The 15403-nt window shown below is 37.1% G+C and overlaps 1 protein-coding gene across 11 annotated transcripts in view; it reads right to left on the bottom strand.

Annotated features, from left to right (window-relative positions):
• Dyrk3_1 (putative dual specificity tyrosine-phosphorylation-regulated kinase 3 homolog) overlaps positions 1–15403 on the bottom strand; it is an 81753-nt gene that overhangs the window by 48958 nt on the left and 17392 nt on the right. For 5 of the 11 annotated variants that reach the window (XR_008472107.1, XR_008472105.1, XR_008472108.1 and 2 more), the window contains exons 4-6: positions 14156–15156; positions 11809–12421; positions 9412–9532 (exon numbers count right to left, since the gene is read on the bottom strand). Coding sequence is in view for 4 of the 11 variants with exons in the window: in XM_011196046.3 (XP_011194348.1) it covers positions 9507–9532; positions 11809–12421; positions 14156–15156 (1640 nt within the window). In the remaining 7 variants the exon portion in view is untranslated. Of the gene's footprint in view, positions 1–7072; positions 7210–8580; positions 9533–11808; positions 12422–14155; positions 15157–15403 lie in introns of those variants that run through there. The other 6 variants (XM_011196046.3, XM_011196045.3, XM_054235354.1 and 3 more) reach the window with 3 other exon arrangements.

Here is a 15403-nt window from a genome sequence, read left to right as displayed (position 1 = left end):
TCCATACTCATTAACATTGGTAGATCCATGCTCTGGCTCCAGTTGTAACTATGTTTTTTGGTTGAGTTTAACTTATGGAAAGAAAATTTGCGCTCTTTTTAATATGTTCATTTTATTTTCAAAAATATTAAAAAATTTCTTATACTAAATATTTAATTTGCAACATAGTATTATAAGGCAATTAAATTAACTTAAATGTTATACACGCCTAAATATTATATTATACATAAATAAAACAAACTTAAGTGTTATACTCGACTATTTATATTTTTATTTCTACTAGTGACCCGGCAATGCGTTGTTCTGGATTAGGTATATTCTCTACGTGGTTGCAATATTTGAAAATTATTTGTAAAAATTTGATATTAAACGCAAATCATTTCATCATAAACTCCTTATAATGTCATTAGCTGATTACATATAACATTTAGTTTTCTAAATAAAATAGTTGCCATAATAATTAAGTAAAAAAAAATTAATACTATAAATTACAAATATTTTTAATGCGGCACTAATCGATTAACAATATACTTGGTTAACTTGTCTGTCTAGCTAACACGAAGAGATTCAAAGGTTATGCCACTCGTGAGCATGCAACATATAGTTATACATGAGAAAAACATGGATTCTCGAAAGCTAAATCCAAAAGGGCTTGTACTTGAGACTTATATTAAGATGTATGCCAATCGATTTGGAAACTGTAATCTTCTGAAGGGTAATGCATACGTAACATATACGTAGCAACCGGACCCAATTTTTATTTAATCTTTTCAATCAAAATGGTCCGGTGATCTTTTTGATGACCAAATAAACAAGATGAGCTCAGCAGAATAATAGGTGTTGAAAATATTAATAGTAAAATATTTCCAACGAGGCCTTTCTTCCAAATCTAAATAATAATATAAATAAGATAATCCCAAGAGTGTCATATTGATAAGGGAACTGACGCACTTTGGCGGTCACTGGCGAACGGCGCGATTCTCTTCTTTTTCCAAACTTCGGGTATTTTATGAATACACTATATATGCAGGCCAATCCTTATTAAACCGCTGTAGTGAGAACACGTCGTCTTCTTTATGAAATTGGTCCATTCATATAAGTATTAAACAAACTCGCACAACAAGGGTATGGGGCGCATAGTGCGAGTTCTGTATGACCACCATAATAGTTGTATTTTGAAAACAACCATGCCACAGAGGCATATATTAGAAGCTGAACGTGACGGAATGTCACGAGTCAGCATTTTTCGAAATGTATCTTATTAATAGAATTATGTTATTATTCTCTTATCTTAAGAGAGTTTTAAGGAAATATAAAATCGTAAGATAAGATGGCTATTATTGGATTTCGACAGGTCACTCGTACATCTAAACTCAGGTGAGATCAGTAATATAGAAACTGTGTTAAAAAACTTTTATAAATTATTTAACGAAAAGGGTGACAAACACAAAAACTGAAGTAAATACATGAAATATCAAATCAACAAATTAATTCGAGAAAATATAGATTACCTCTCCAACGTGAAGAAGAAGTGAGAAAAGAAATTTGTGAACTAGAAAGACAAGGAATGTTCCGAAAATTATGCCGCAGTCTATAAACCCGCATTGAAAACAAAATTGATTGACCATTATTCGTTTATTGATAACGAATTTAAGGTAGAAGAATATTAGCCTAGATTCGGGAAGAAGGAATACATGTTCATCTAACAAAGCCAAATAGCCATACGGGAAACGCATACGTTGAGAGATTGCATTCAACCTTTTTAGAACCCCGATCTTTCAATGGAGATGAGAATTCAGGTCGTTGTAGAAATTATGTATAACGATCGATATCATGCTACCATCAAATTCATACCCCGAGCGGCTGGAGATGAGGTGCCTTCCAACGTTTTAAGGGTGCGAATGCTATCTTTCAAAAGATATATTATAGACAAAAGGAACAAGAAACGTGAAGACTATGTAGACACAAGAGTCCAATAAAAAACTATAAAAGGGTCCTGCATAAAGACATCACCGTCGCAATACTCAAAAGAGAATTAAGTATCAAGTGAAAAGTAGTCGATTACAAAGTCGTTACCATAAGAAGTGATAATCAATAAATTACCAGGAGTAATCACAAGTTATAAATCAATATATTACCAGGAGTAATCACAAGTTGTAGTTTAATAGATCACCAAGAGTAATCACAAGAAATAAATTAATAGATCACCAGGAGTAATCACAAGTGATAAATCAATAGATCACCTGAAGCAATCACAAGTGATAGTTTGATAGATCACCAAGAGTAATCACAAGAGATAAATCTATTGAAGGAGTAATTACAAGTGATAAATCAATATATCACCAGAAGTAATCACAAGTGACAAATCAATAGATCACCAAGAGTAATCACAAGAGATAAATCTATTGAGTAACAAGTGATAATGAATAATAATATAATGATTAATTAATATATTATTAGGAGTTATCACAAGTGATAAATCAATATATTACCAGGACTAATCACAAGTGATACATACATATATATACATACATACATAGTGATACATAGATTACAAGTGATACATCAATACATTACCAGGAATGATAAAGCAATAGAACACCTGGAGTAATACCAAATGATAAATTAATAGATCACCAGGAAGCTGTTGAATTCATCGATTGACAATTGTAAGCGATGGCAACTCTGCCACCTGTAGCCGATGGCAGCTCTTCCATGTGTGGAACATGAATATTACCAGGAGTAATCACAAGTGATACATAAATACATCACCAGGAGTAATCATAAGTAGTGATAAATCAATAGATTACAAGTGATACATCAATACATTACCAGGAGTGATAAATCAATAGAGCACCTGGAGTAATCACAAATAATAAATTAATAGATCACCAGGAAGCTGTTGAATTCATCGATTGACAATTGTAAGGGATGGCAACTCTGCCACCTGTAGCCGATGGCAGCTCTTCCATGTGTGGAACATGAAAGGTGTCGAAACCGCTTACGTCCTACAAGCTCTTGTGTTTTTCATACGAAATGCTTAACGAGTTCGCATAAACTACGACGGCGACGCAGATGCGAAACAACAACAACGAATTTTCAACGGCAACGAATTTGCATATCGTAACTGTACATGAACGTGGGAGTAGACAACGCTATGACGTCTATTACAACGATAACACAAAACGAAGAAATCTAACTGCTAGCGAGCAGAAGCGAAATAACAACGAATTTACGAAGAAATGACGAAAATCAACGTACTAAGGGTAGAGCAATTGAAGAAATTGCTACGGGAGAGGCAGTTATCAGTGGCTGGTAGGCGGGATCAGCTGGTACAACGATCACAAAATCATGGAACCGAAAATATTCAAACTTCTTCTTCTTCTTGACTGGCGTAGACACCGCGGTTATAGCCGAGTCCAAAACAGCGCGCCACGCATCTCTCCTTCTGGCAGTTTGGCGCCAATTGGTTATTCCAAGCGAAGCCAGGTCCCTCTCCACCTGGTCCTTCCATCGGAGTGGAGGTCTCCCTCTTCCTCTGCTTCCACCAGCGGGTACTGCATCGAATACTTTCAGAGCTGGAGCACCTTCATCCATTCGAACAACATGTCCTAGCCAGCGTAGCCGCTGTTTTTTTATTCGCTGGACTATGTCTATGTCGTCGAATAACACATACAGCTCATCGTTCCATCGTCTGCGGTATTCGCCGTTGCCAATTCTTAAGGGACCATAAATCTTCAGCAAAACCATTCTCTCGAAAACTCCTAGTTCCGTCTCATCGGATGTTGACATCGTCCACGCTTCTGCACCGTAAAGTAGGACGGGAATGATGAGAGACTTGTAGAGTTTGGTTTTTGTTCGTCGAGAGAGGACTTTACTTTTCAATTGCCTACTTAGTCCATAGTAGCACCTGTTGGCAAGAGTGATTCTGCGTTGGATTTCCAGGCTGACATTGTTATTGCTGTTAATGCTGGTTCCCAGGTAGACGAAATTATCTACAACTTCAAAGTTATGACTGTCAACAGTGACGTGGGAGCCAAGACGCGAATGCGCTGACTGTTTGTTTGACGACAGGAGATATTTCGTCTTGTCCTCGTTCACCACCAGACCCATACGTTTCGCTTCCTTATCCAGTCTGGAGAAAGCAGAACTAACGGCGCGGGTGTTGTTTCCAATGATATCGATATCATCGGCGTACGCCAGTAGCTGTACACTCTTATAGAAGATTGTACCTTCTCTGTTTAGCTCTGCAGCTCGTATTATTTTCTCCAGCATCAGGTTAAAGAAATCACACGAGAGTGAGTCACCTTGTCTGAAACCTCGTCTGGTATCGAACGGCTCGGAGAGGTCCTTCCCGATCCTGACGGAGCTTTTGGTGTTGCTCAACGTCAGCTTACACAGCCGTATTAGTTTTGCGGGGATACCAAATTCAGACATCGCGGCATAAAGGCAGCTCCTTTTCGTGCTGTCGAAAGCAGCTTTAAAGTCGACAAAGAGATGGTGTGTGTCGATCCTATTTTCACGGGTCTTCTCCAAAATTTGGCGCATGGTGAATATCTGGTCCGTTGTTGATTTTCCAGGTCTAAAGCCACACTGATAAGGTCCAATCAGTTTGTTGACGGTGGGCTTTAGTCTTTCACACAATACGCTCGACAGAACCTTATACGCGATGTTGAGGAGGCTTATCCCACGGTAATTGGCGAAAATTGTGGGGTCTCCCTTTTTGTGTATTGGGCAGAGTACACTGAGATTCCAATCGTCAGGCATGCTTTCTTCCGACCATATTCTGCAAAGAAGCTGATGCAAGCACCTTATCAGCTCTTCGCCGCCGTATTTGAATAGCTCGGCCGGTAATCCATCGGCACCCGCCGCCTTATTGTTCTTCAAGCGGGTAATTGCTATTCGAATTTCTTCACGGTCGGGCAATGGAACATCTGCTCCATCGTCGTCGATTGGGGAATCGGGTTCGCCATCTCCTGGTGTTGTACTTTCACTGCCATTCAGCAGGCTGGAGAAGTGTTCCCTCCACAAACTCAGTATACTCTGGTCATCAATAACTAGATCACCTCTGGGGGTCCTACAGGAGTGCGCTCCGGTCTTGAAACCTTCAGTTAGTCGCCGGATCTTTTCGTAAAATTTTCGACCATTACCGCTGTCGGCCAGCTTGTCAAGCTCTTCATACTCACGCATTTCGGCCTCTTTCTTTTTTTGTCTGCGAATGCGTCTCGCTTCCCTCTTCAGCTCTCGGTATCTTTCCCATCCCGCTCGTGTTGCGGTCGATCGCAACATTGCGAGGTAGGCAGTCTGTTTTCTCTCCACTGCGAGACGACAATCCTCATCATACCAGCTGTTTTTTGACTTTTCCGAAAACCAATGGTTTCGGTAGCAGCTGTACGTAAGGAGTTTGATATGCCGTCCCACAGCTCCCTTATACCGAGATGCTGATGAGTGCTCTCAGAGAGCAGGAGTGCAAGTCGAGTAGAAAATCGTTCGGCTGTCGGTTGTGATTGCAGCTTCTCGATGTCGAACCTTCCTTGTGTTTGTTGACGTGTACGCTTTTCTACACAGAGGCGGGGGCGTATCTTAGCTGCTACAAGATAGTGGTCCGAGTCGATGTTGGGACCACGAAGCGTACGCACATCAAAAACACTGGAGACATGTCGTCCATCTATCACAACATGATCGATCTGGTTGCGAGTGATTCGATCCGGGGACAGCCAAGTAGCTTGATGGATTTTCTTATGCTGGAATCTAGTACTACAGACGACCATATATCGGGCCCCGGCGAAGTCCATCAGCCTCAGAATGTTTGGTGATGTTTCGTCATGGAGGCTGAATTTTCCGACTGTTGTGCCAAAGACACCTTTACCCACCCTAGCATTGAAATCGCCAAGCACGATTTTGACATCGTGGCGGGGGCAGCGCTCATAGGTACGTTCTAGGCGCTCATAGAAGGTATCTTTGATCACTTCGTCCTTCTCTTCTGTCGGGGCGTGGGCGCAAATCAGCGATATGTTGAAGAACCTCGCTTTGATGCGGATTGTGGCTAGACGTTCATCCACCGGAGTGAATGCCAGGACTCGACGACGGAGTCTCTCTCCCACCACGAACCCAATGTCACAAGGACCCACCTTCTTCCGTCCTTGTCCCGTCCATCGCATTTCTTGGATTGCGGTGATGTCAGCCTTTACTCTTACGAGGACATCAACCAGCTGGGCAGAGGAACCTTCCCAATTAAGGGTCCGGACATTCCAGGTGCATGCCCTTATTTCGTAGTCCTTTAAACGTTTGCAGTGGTCGTCATCAAAATTGGGGTCTCTCATCCGAGGCTGTTTTTTCTTTTTCAGGGGGGGTGTTTTTATGTGGTGGGTCCCAACCGCATAGGCGGGTTTCGCCTTCTCACTTTAGCTCGCCTCCAAACGGATGTCTGTTGGCTACCCAGAGGATACTTGGTCTAAGACCGGAAGTCGTGAGCTGCTTGAGCCACAAGTAAAAGAATCGTTCCTGGCCACTCCCAAGTGAATGACAGTCAGAAACTTTCCTCACTTACGTGAACTTCTACATATGACTCCATCCTCCATCCATATTCAAACACACGGAAATATTTCCTTGAACGGGAATATGCGACACGCGAGTTATGTTTGACTACCCTAACAGTTGTAATTCGAATACAATCATGCCACAGATGCATGCATTAAAAAACATGAAATATATATTATTTAGATGTAGAATAATGTGATTGTTCTTTTTAGCTTAAGTGAATTTGAAGTTTTAATAAATGGAGTTGCTAAACAAACATATGAGTGTTCGGTTCATAGAATAAAATTTGAAGTTGTAACTCGCGTCAGTAAAGGAGATAGCAGATACCCTGCCGGAATTCGATCCCACGAATAAGGCGACCATTACTGTCGAACAATTTATCGACAGAGTCACAGTAAACCACAACAACAAGTGCAGCTATACCTGTGATTGCAGCGCAAACAACAACACGGAAAACGCGCGGCTCATGTTACAGATATAACAACGGAAACGCTAGCCAGTGGTAAACAATTCCACAAGTCCACAACGAGGGAATTGCCGAATCAGCATTCTGGAATCATGCGGCAATCCACGCGAGGCCTTGGCTAGTACATTTTGGTAGCTGTTAGGTATTCAGGTGCAGATGCCGAAAAGTTTGTTGTAGTAACTCGATCGTCGGTAACGGCTGCCCTACATAGGGAAATAAAGATAACTTTCAAATTAAACTTTGCGTTTTAAAATAATTGAAGGATTTTTGACATTTACAGAACTGTACGAATTTAACGAACGAATAAATAAAACTTTAACTTATCAAGTCTCTCGCTTATTATCAATAAAAGTAAGATCCAAGCGAATTCAGAGAAAGCTATATACGCTCTGTTAGATAGCTATAGAAATAAGGCATGATACGGTTTCGTCAAGGGGTGCACGGTGAACGCTCCAGGATGTTAATCATCCAAAAACTATAAATTATCAGAAGCTTCCACGTACAGATACGAAGTCTCAATTTACGGAATCATACAATTTATTAGAAAATTTTATGAATTACAAAAACACTAATTATACAGTTGATCTCCTTTTTGCACGGTTAACTGGGACAGTAAATTACTCGTGTAAAAAAAAAACCGTGCAAAAAAATCAAATGTTTATATAAAACTCACTATTGGGACCAATTTAAGAAAAAAATCGTGCAAAAAATAGAAAACGTGTAAAAAAGATCTAATTTTACATGAAAATCTATCTATTCGTACAGTGAGAATTTACACTGTTGTTGTTGTTATAGACTTTTCTGGTATTATATGTATGTACATATTACTGTTAGAAGGAACAAACAACAACTATTCTGGGAATGGTAAGAAAATAATGCATTTCAAAGTTCCGTCATTAATCGCTGTGTCTTCTTTTTTCTTACTTCTTCATACAGCTTCATTTATTTGTTTACGTCTTGAAATTTCACTTTTTTTCACTGGCTTTCGAATCTAAAATTTGTATTTTTTAATTTAAACCAAATTTAGAATTTATTAAATTCTTTAACAGCAATGGATTTGTGACGTATTGACGGATGGAATTTTGATTTTATTGCAAAAAAGTATACAATTAAAATAAAAAATCCGTGTAAAAAAGTAAAACCGTGTAAAAATGGTAACTGGGAAGTGTTCAAAAACACCGTGTAAAAAAAACCGTGTAAAAAGGAGATCAACTGTACTGCATTACCAAATTCTTTAAAAGAGCTTAATGTACTAGAAAAAATATCAAATACATAATTATAGAAACCAATATGTCAAACAAACCCCATTATTACAGGACAGGACAGGACAGGAGGTAATAACACTCAAAATAGTGGGCAAAACGTAAGCATTATAACTATACTTAACTTTTTCAAACCACCAAATTTAAGGCTTTTGGCGGTATTATAGAAGACGACAGGCACAAAGAAATATGAGTTATAGTTGACAGAAGAATGAGCACTTGAGAATTGCTGCCGTTGACCCAAATCTATCAAATTAATTTTAAGTTACTTTTGCCAGTCACAATATGAGAGTGAATAAAAGAAGTTCTCGATAAAAATTCATTTTTTTAATTTTATTCAATATCAACTTGTATACATTTATTTGTATGCTACAGTGTGTACATGCATTTTTATACAATTTATTTAATTACAGTTTAAGTATTTTAAGTTTTTAAGTTGAAAATAAGCCTACAGGACAACGGAGCAACTAAGCCGAGCCTTATTGCGTACTTCACTCGTGATGGAGAATTAGAAACTTATGTAAGGAAATTCACCAAAATTCACGAAATAAAAAATTAATCAATTATTATAATTACAGTGTATTTCTAAGTCTACCACAATCGGAAAATAAATGTGCGTTATGTTTTGGACTGGCTCTGTAAGCCACTGAAAGTTAGTCAAAATTTTACGCAAATTTTTATATAATATTGAATTTGAACATAATGCACCGCCGTTAGACAATTAACCAGCGAGAACTGTTAAATCTCATTAAAAAAAATTGTAAACAACTGCGCAAAATCAGTTGCCTATAAGAGTTTGCGAGTTTTGGAGTTTGAATATGAATATCTATAAATAATATAAATGTATACTTCCAATGATTTAAGAAAATTGAACTTAAAAAAAATCGTTGTTCTTTAGATACTTAATGAAGATATTTACATTGTTCAGTCTTGGACTTTTGTGCTTATTGCCTTGTGTTATGCTTTCGTAACTTAACTGACATCATTTACATTGATTGTATGGTTTTTATCGTTGTCAGTGTACAAAAAATCAGTGAATCTTTTGTAAAAAAGAGCCCCAGAATGTCCTCTAATCTATGAAAAATATATAGACTTTGCTTGCCTCTAGCCCCAATAGAAAAAGGAGAAAATTTGTATACAAACCTTTGCTAATTTTCCAGCGCTACGCCAAGTTCAAAATATAACCTCAAATTTGTTACAATCTCTACAACAGATTCAAATAAAGCGCTTTGTAAATACTATTGCTTCGCTGTGCATAAAATCTCTGAAACAATAAGAAAGGAAATTTTATACATCATCTACTACGAAATAGTAATCTGCATTTACTAGCTAAAAAAATATAAAAAAAAATCGAATGAAACATGAAACAAGAAATTATTATAGATTTAAAAATTACTGAAGACTACAAATTCACTGCAACCGTGGCTAAAAAAATAAGTGGAGCGCTTTCCGTTTCATTTGTTCAATACAAACTCCTAGCAGAAATCGTAGCTCAAAGCGCACAATGCAGATTAGAGGTCATTTTCCAAGCGCCATGTGGTACAAAAGTTGCCAGCGTCTAGGTCATACAACTTAAAACCGTTTCCAGCCATTTCCCCACACCACATCTTTACCCGCCATATATATATTTAGTATTGGCAGTTTGATGAAAGAATATTGAATTTCAAAAACCGATTCCGAATTTGTAAACCGTGACCCTGAAAACCCTCGAGTAACGAGTTTCAAGCAAATCCGACCATTTTTTTCCAAAAAGCGTACGCCATATTGTTGTTTTGTGTTTATGTCAAAACCCTGATGGATGGACAAAAAACGGATCATTTGATTCGAATTCAGCGATGTCAAAAACATAAGATACACATAGTTAGACACCTAGATCAGAACCAACAATTGATATTTTATGCAGTTTTAAATCGCTTCGATATCCTTAGACACTTCATGGTCCGTTTTTTCAAGTCTTTAATCTTCTAATTCCCAGTGCCGAGGATTCATTGAAAGAGTACATATTTTTTCAAATTCTTAATAAATATTATCCAATGAAATATACATATATTGAAATCGGACGGATGCATGGTTTTTCTGAACGCAAATGATTTCGCCCATCTGCAATCCCAACTGTCAAGGTATACGTGTACCCAGTTTCAACAAGATATCTAAACTTTACCTCAAGTTATCGCTTGCACGGACAGACAGGCGGATTTCAACTCTACTTGTCACCCTGATCAATTTGATATTTTGTGCTACTGTATAACGAATGTCTTCTAATGACATTTGGTTTAAAAAATGTTTCAGTTACATTCCAAATATTGATATCGTAATGAAATAACAGCCATATGCAATTTCCCAATACATTAATATGAAAAGCAAATCAAATAGTTCTCAGGATTTGTTTAAAAATAAGGAGAATTACAAGCCCTTATCGTAATAATAATGAAGATTTACGTGGCTTTTAGACATCCCAGGTGAAACGAAAAGATGGGGTCTCTTTCCAGAGATTAGCTGGTCTACTTGCTGATTACTCTTCAATAGTAGGGGTTAAAATAAGCGGAGCAAGTTTTTTGCAACCGACAGCATTCCCCCTGTCCACAGAGTTATATTCCGATTTTCAGAAGTAACGAAAACAATGAGTACTCGCTGAATTCAGCGTGTCTCTCTTTACATTCGTATGTCCGTGCAAACAATAACTTCAACAAAGATTTAAGTAAATTGTTAAAAACTTAACCCCAGTTTTTGACGGATTGTATTGGTGTGGGCGTGATGAATTCACAACTATAAAGTACCATTTAACGCAAAGCTATTACTCAAAAGTTAAGTTAAGTACAGTGGATTACAGCAGTAAAAAGCAGCTGTGGTTAAACGTTTTTGGTGGCCATTTGGTTTATATGGAATGTCTCATAAACAGTGTATCAGACACCCTAGCTAAAAATATTACTCTCACAAACTCCTGCATAATGTTATAAAATACGAGATATCTTTTTGAAAACTGCTCTAAGTACGACAACTCCCTAACGAAAAACGTAAGAAAGAAACATTAAAGTCTACAGTATTCGAAAATTGTCAAATCGGGCGACTCTCACAAAATCACTACCCACATGTGTAGAAGTAAAATGGCTAAAACAGCTCTCCTTTGTTGGCTTTTTTGGATTTTTCTCTCTCTTTGGTTTAACTGGCATTTGTGTGTATTTTTATTTATATTATTTCACGTTAAAAGAAAATGCATAGTTTTTAAAGCATGTTCTCTGTTTTCTCCCTATGACCTGCAATAATACAAATTCCCGAAAACATACGTAATCATATATGGAATTTTTTCCTTGAGACATATCAGATTAATGGAGAAGACTTGAGCGACGCTTCTCCATTGTTGTGCCGCCAACAACTTAATTATATTGTGGTAGTATACCTGAGAATCCAGCGAAATTGTGCTATGAAATGCAGAATCATAAGAGGTAGTAGATACCCGTAAATAACTTTTACACACAACATTATGTACTTATTTAAATTAACACAAAATTTATGTAGAATCTTTAAGCCTTGTTTGTTTACCGTTTGAAGGAGTGTGGTCGCCATTGTTGCTATTGTTGCTACTTATGTTATCGCCATCGCCTGGATAATTCACATAATTGGGTGGCCTTGGAAGACGTCGGCGCAACCAAGGATGCTTTAGCGCTTCTGCCGGTGTTAAACGTTTTTGTGGATCCCATTCCAAACAACCTCGTATGAAATTCAAAAACAAAGGATCTTTACAACCATCTAAAACTTTGGACAGGCTTTTCGAACTTGGCGGTCCACGCATCTTCCCTCTACGCGATTGCCCTCCGGTTAAGACAACCGTACCATCAGTCATTGTGCGCATCGTACAGTACCTTGGATATCCTTTTGGATTGAAGAACGCCTTTGCCCGTTTGGCGCAAACTAATAAGTTTTTGTTCGGCATACCGAGCACTTCAATTATACATGCTAATTGGTCACTTTCATTCTCGCCAGGAAAAAGCGCATGCCCGGAAAGCAACTCAGCCAAAATGCAACCCAATGACCACATGTCAATTGCACGCCCGTATTTAGAACCGAGTATAACTTCAGGCGCACGATAGAAACGCGATTGTATGTACGTGTAAACACGTTGACTTTCATAGCATGATGAGCCAAAATCGATGACCTAGAAAGAGATAAATAATAAAGTCATTAAATGTTGGGTTAAAATTTTCAAAAACACAAATATTCTTGCGTATTGCTAAAGGACTAACAACTACAGATATTAAGCCGCCTTGTGGAATCGTTGGAACCGCACATATTAAACATTCTCAAGGATAAAAGGCGCGGAAATATTTTATGTAATGGTAAAACTGTATTCTAAGCATGTAAGGAAGACTAAGTTCTAAAAGAAACTTTTTCCTTTCTGTAAAGAAATTTTAAAAATAAAGCATTTTATTTTTAGGTTTAACCTGATTTTAGGTTTGAAACTAAAATATGGTCAAAAATGCAAAACTAATTTCTGAAACAGGAGGTGGGCCCTGGGCTATAACAAAGTGACACTTTCTAAAAATCGTTTTTTGTTTTTATTTTTTGCTTATTCGATAGTTTATACTTTCAAAAATATCCTGTGGAAGCGGTAAGGTCGTTTCGTGAATAGTTTTTGAAGGGCAGCGTTCTAAAGAGCGACCGCTATTCAGTGGGTTTCAGAGGCTAAAAACATAGCTATTTTTAGAATTTTTTCATTTACATATTTCATTTAAATTAAATTTCAATTCAGCATATCCAAACTTCATATTTAAACAGTATTTTGGAAAATTTTATTCAAACATTAAGAAAACACTTGCCGTGGAATGCATATGTAACTCACTATTCATCCAAAATCTATAAACCAAAAATATTTCGATAGTATATGAATAAATCTAGTTAATGAACGAAGGACAAAAAATATTTAAATTTGAATTTTCGACAGATTTTGAACAAACGAACTCACTTTTAGGACTATTTTCGTCATGTATTGGCTAGTTGTAATACAAATATAAAATATTATATTGCTATATCAAAGATGTGTGATAATTTGAACAAAATCGCTTCAAAACTTTTCGACTGTGCACCGATTTGAAAAATTGAGTTTTGAGAAATATGCGTTTAAAGTTTCACATACGTACTGACGTAGCCTGATAGACGGAACTTTCAAATGATATTTGAATTTTTTGGATACTATTTTGAAGATATTGTACTATTTAATAAAACGATAAAATTGTTTTTCACATTTTGAAACCCACCTAACCCCTTAAATGCGTTTTTTCGAAACGAAATTTTTCAAAATTGCTGACATCATAACCCGACTTCAAATTTAAACTGAGTATTCATGAATATATCTACTATATGACCTACGATCTTTTTGATTTGTTGAAAATTGTCAATTTGGCTTTAATAAAACGACATTTTTTTACTTAAAAAACGGAACTTTTTGCAGAACTGCGCCACTCTAATTTTTGATATTTTTCAAAAATTGTAGGTTATTGTGTAGGAAATACTTTCATCTTTAATAACCATTTTGAATTTTTTTGTTTCAGCTACTCATTCGACCAGAATCATGTCAGCAGTTGGGGATTCTTTTTTTGGCCACTTCGAAGACAGCACACAACTCCGATATTTTTCAATAGTTTTATAAAAAACAAAACCTTAAAATACAGCTGAAAATACACCTTTATATGGGGCAATAAACATATGCGAATGACTATTTTCGAAAATCGCCTAATTCTTCATGGTTTACACTGGTATAGCCCTTTAGCTTAGTTCGGAAGCTAACTTCGGAATTTAAGAAATTTTTCCCTTAATCTCTCAAAATTCGATTTTCAGATATAATATTGAAAATATAGTTTTTTACATGTTTATTTCATAGATTTTTACCTACCTTTATGCCTGAACGTCCTTGTTGTTTGAGTAATACGTTTTCGGGTTTCATATCGCAGTGTATTATCTCATTCCTGTATAATGCGTCTAAACATTGTAGCAACGAATGTGCAAATTTTCGCACAAGTTGTAGACTAAAACCTTTAAAGCCATTTTTCTTTATCAACTCATATAAATTGATGTTGAGCAGTTCGAAAGTAATACACATGTGGTTCCGAAATGAGAAATAATCAAACATATGAATAATATTCATTGTATTGTACTTGTCTTGTCTGCGCAAATGATGTAGAATTCGTATTTCTTCCTGAGCTTGTCGATGAAAGCGTTTTTCATTGCGCACCATTTTCAGCGCGACATGTTCATGCGTTTTGTGGTCATAGGCTTTAATTACCTGGCCAAAGCTGCCTTTACCTATCACTTTAAGCATTTCATAACGATAGGCTACGTGGTCGTGTGGTATGTGGATATATGCGCCCTGTTCATTATCATAGTCCGAATTATTTGGGCCGAAAATGCCAGAGCGTTTCTTAGCGTTAGCGCCTATAAAATATATATGTGGATACGCTAATATCTCAGCACGTTCATATGGCGTCAATTTATGCATATATAATACCATTACTTGTTGTGGCGATACCACCAATGATTTGGGTTTCTCTTGCAAAGCACACTTTTGCTGTCCCGACATAATTATCTGCTCATGCAACATTTTTTCGCCAGCCTCTGATATTTCTTCAATTTGACCATCGATTGCAGACATTTTCGGCAACATTTCATTAGATGTGACATTTTCTGGCGTTGATGTATTAATAGATGTGAAAGTAAAAGCTATGTTGAAATCTCGATTCACTAACGGCACGGTTGCAACTGGCGTAGTTGGATTATTACATATCGTATCCGTAGGTGTACTCACGGCGATTTGACTTTTTAATATGGCAATTGGTGTCGCTGGGGACGGAGATGGTAAACCAGCAGTTGTAGTAATCATTCTTCCCAATGGTAATGCTGAAAAATAGTTTTCGATTAATTTTATAAAATTTAAATTGAAATAATTAATCTATATAAATAAAAGAAAGCCGTGTTAGTACACTATTTCTAACTCAAGCACGACTCAACCGAATTGGTTTAAATTTGGTTTGGAGGTACATAGCTTAGGACCGGGGAAGGACATTCCATTCCCGTGACGAGAATGTGAATAAACTGTGAAATAGAAAAACGCACATTCCATATAAAAATCAAATTTATTATTCAA

This window comes from Zeugodacus cucurbitae, chromosome X (genome assembly GCF_028554725.1).
Source record: "Zeugodacus cucurbitae isolate PBARC_wt_2022May chromosome X, idZeuCucr1.2, whole genome shotgun sequence".
NCBI lineage: Eukaryota > Metazoa > Arthropoda > Insecta > Diptera > Tephritidae > Zeugodacus > Zeugodacus cucurbitae.
Note: the sequence above shows the minus strand (reverse complement) of the source record. Positions and strands in the feature narration are given on the sequence as shown.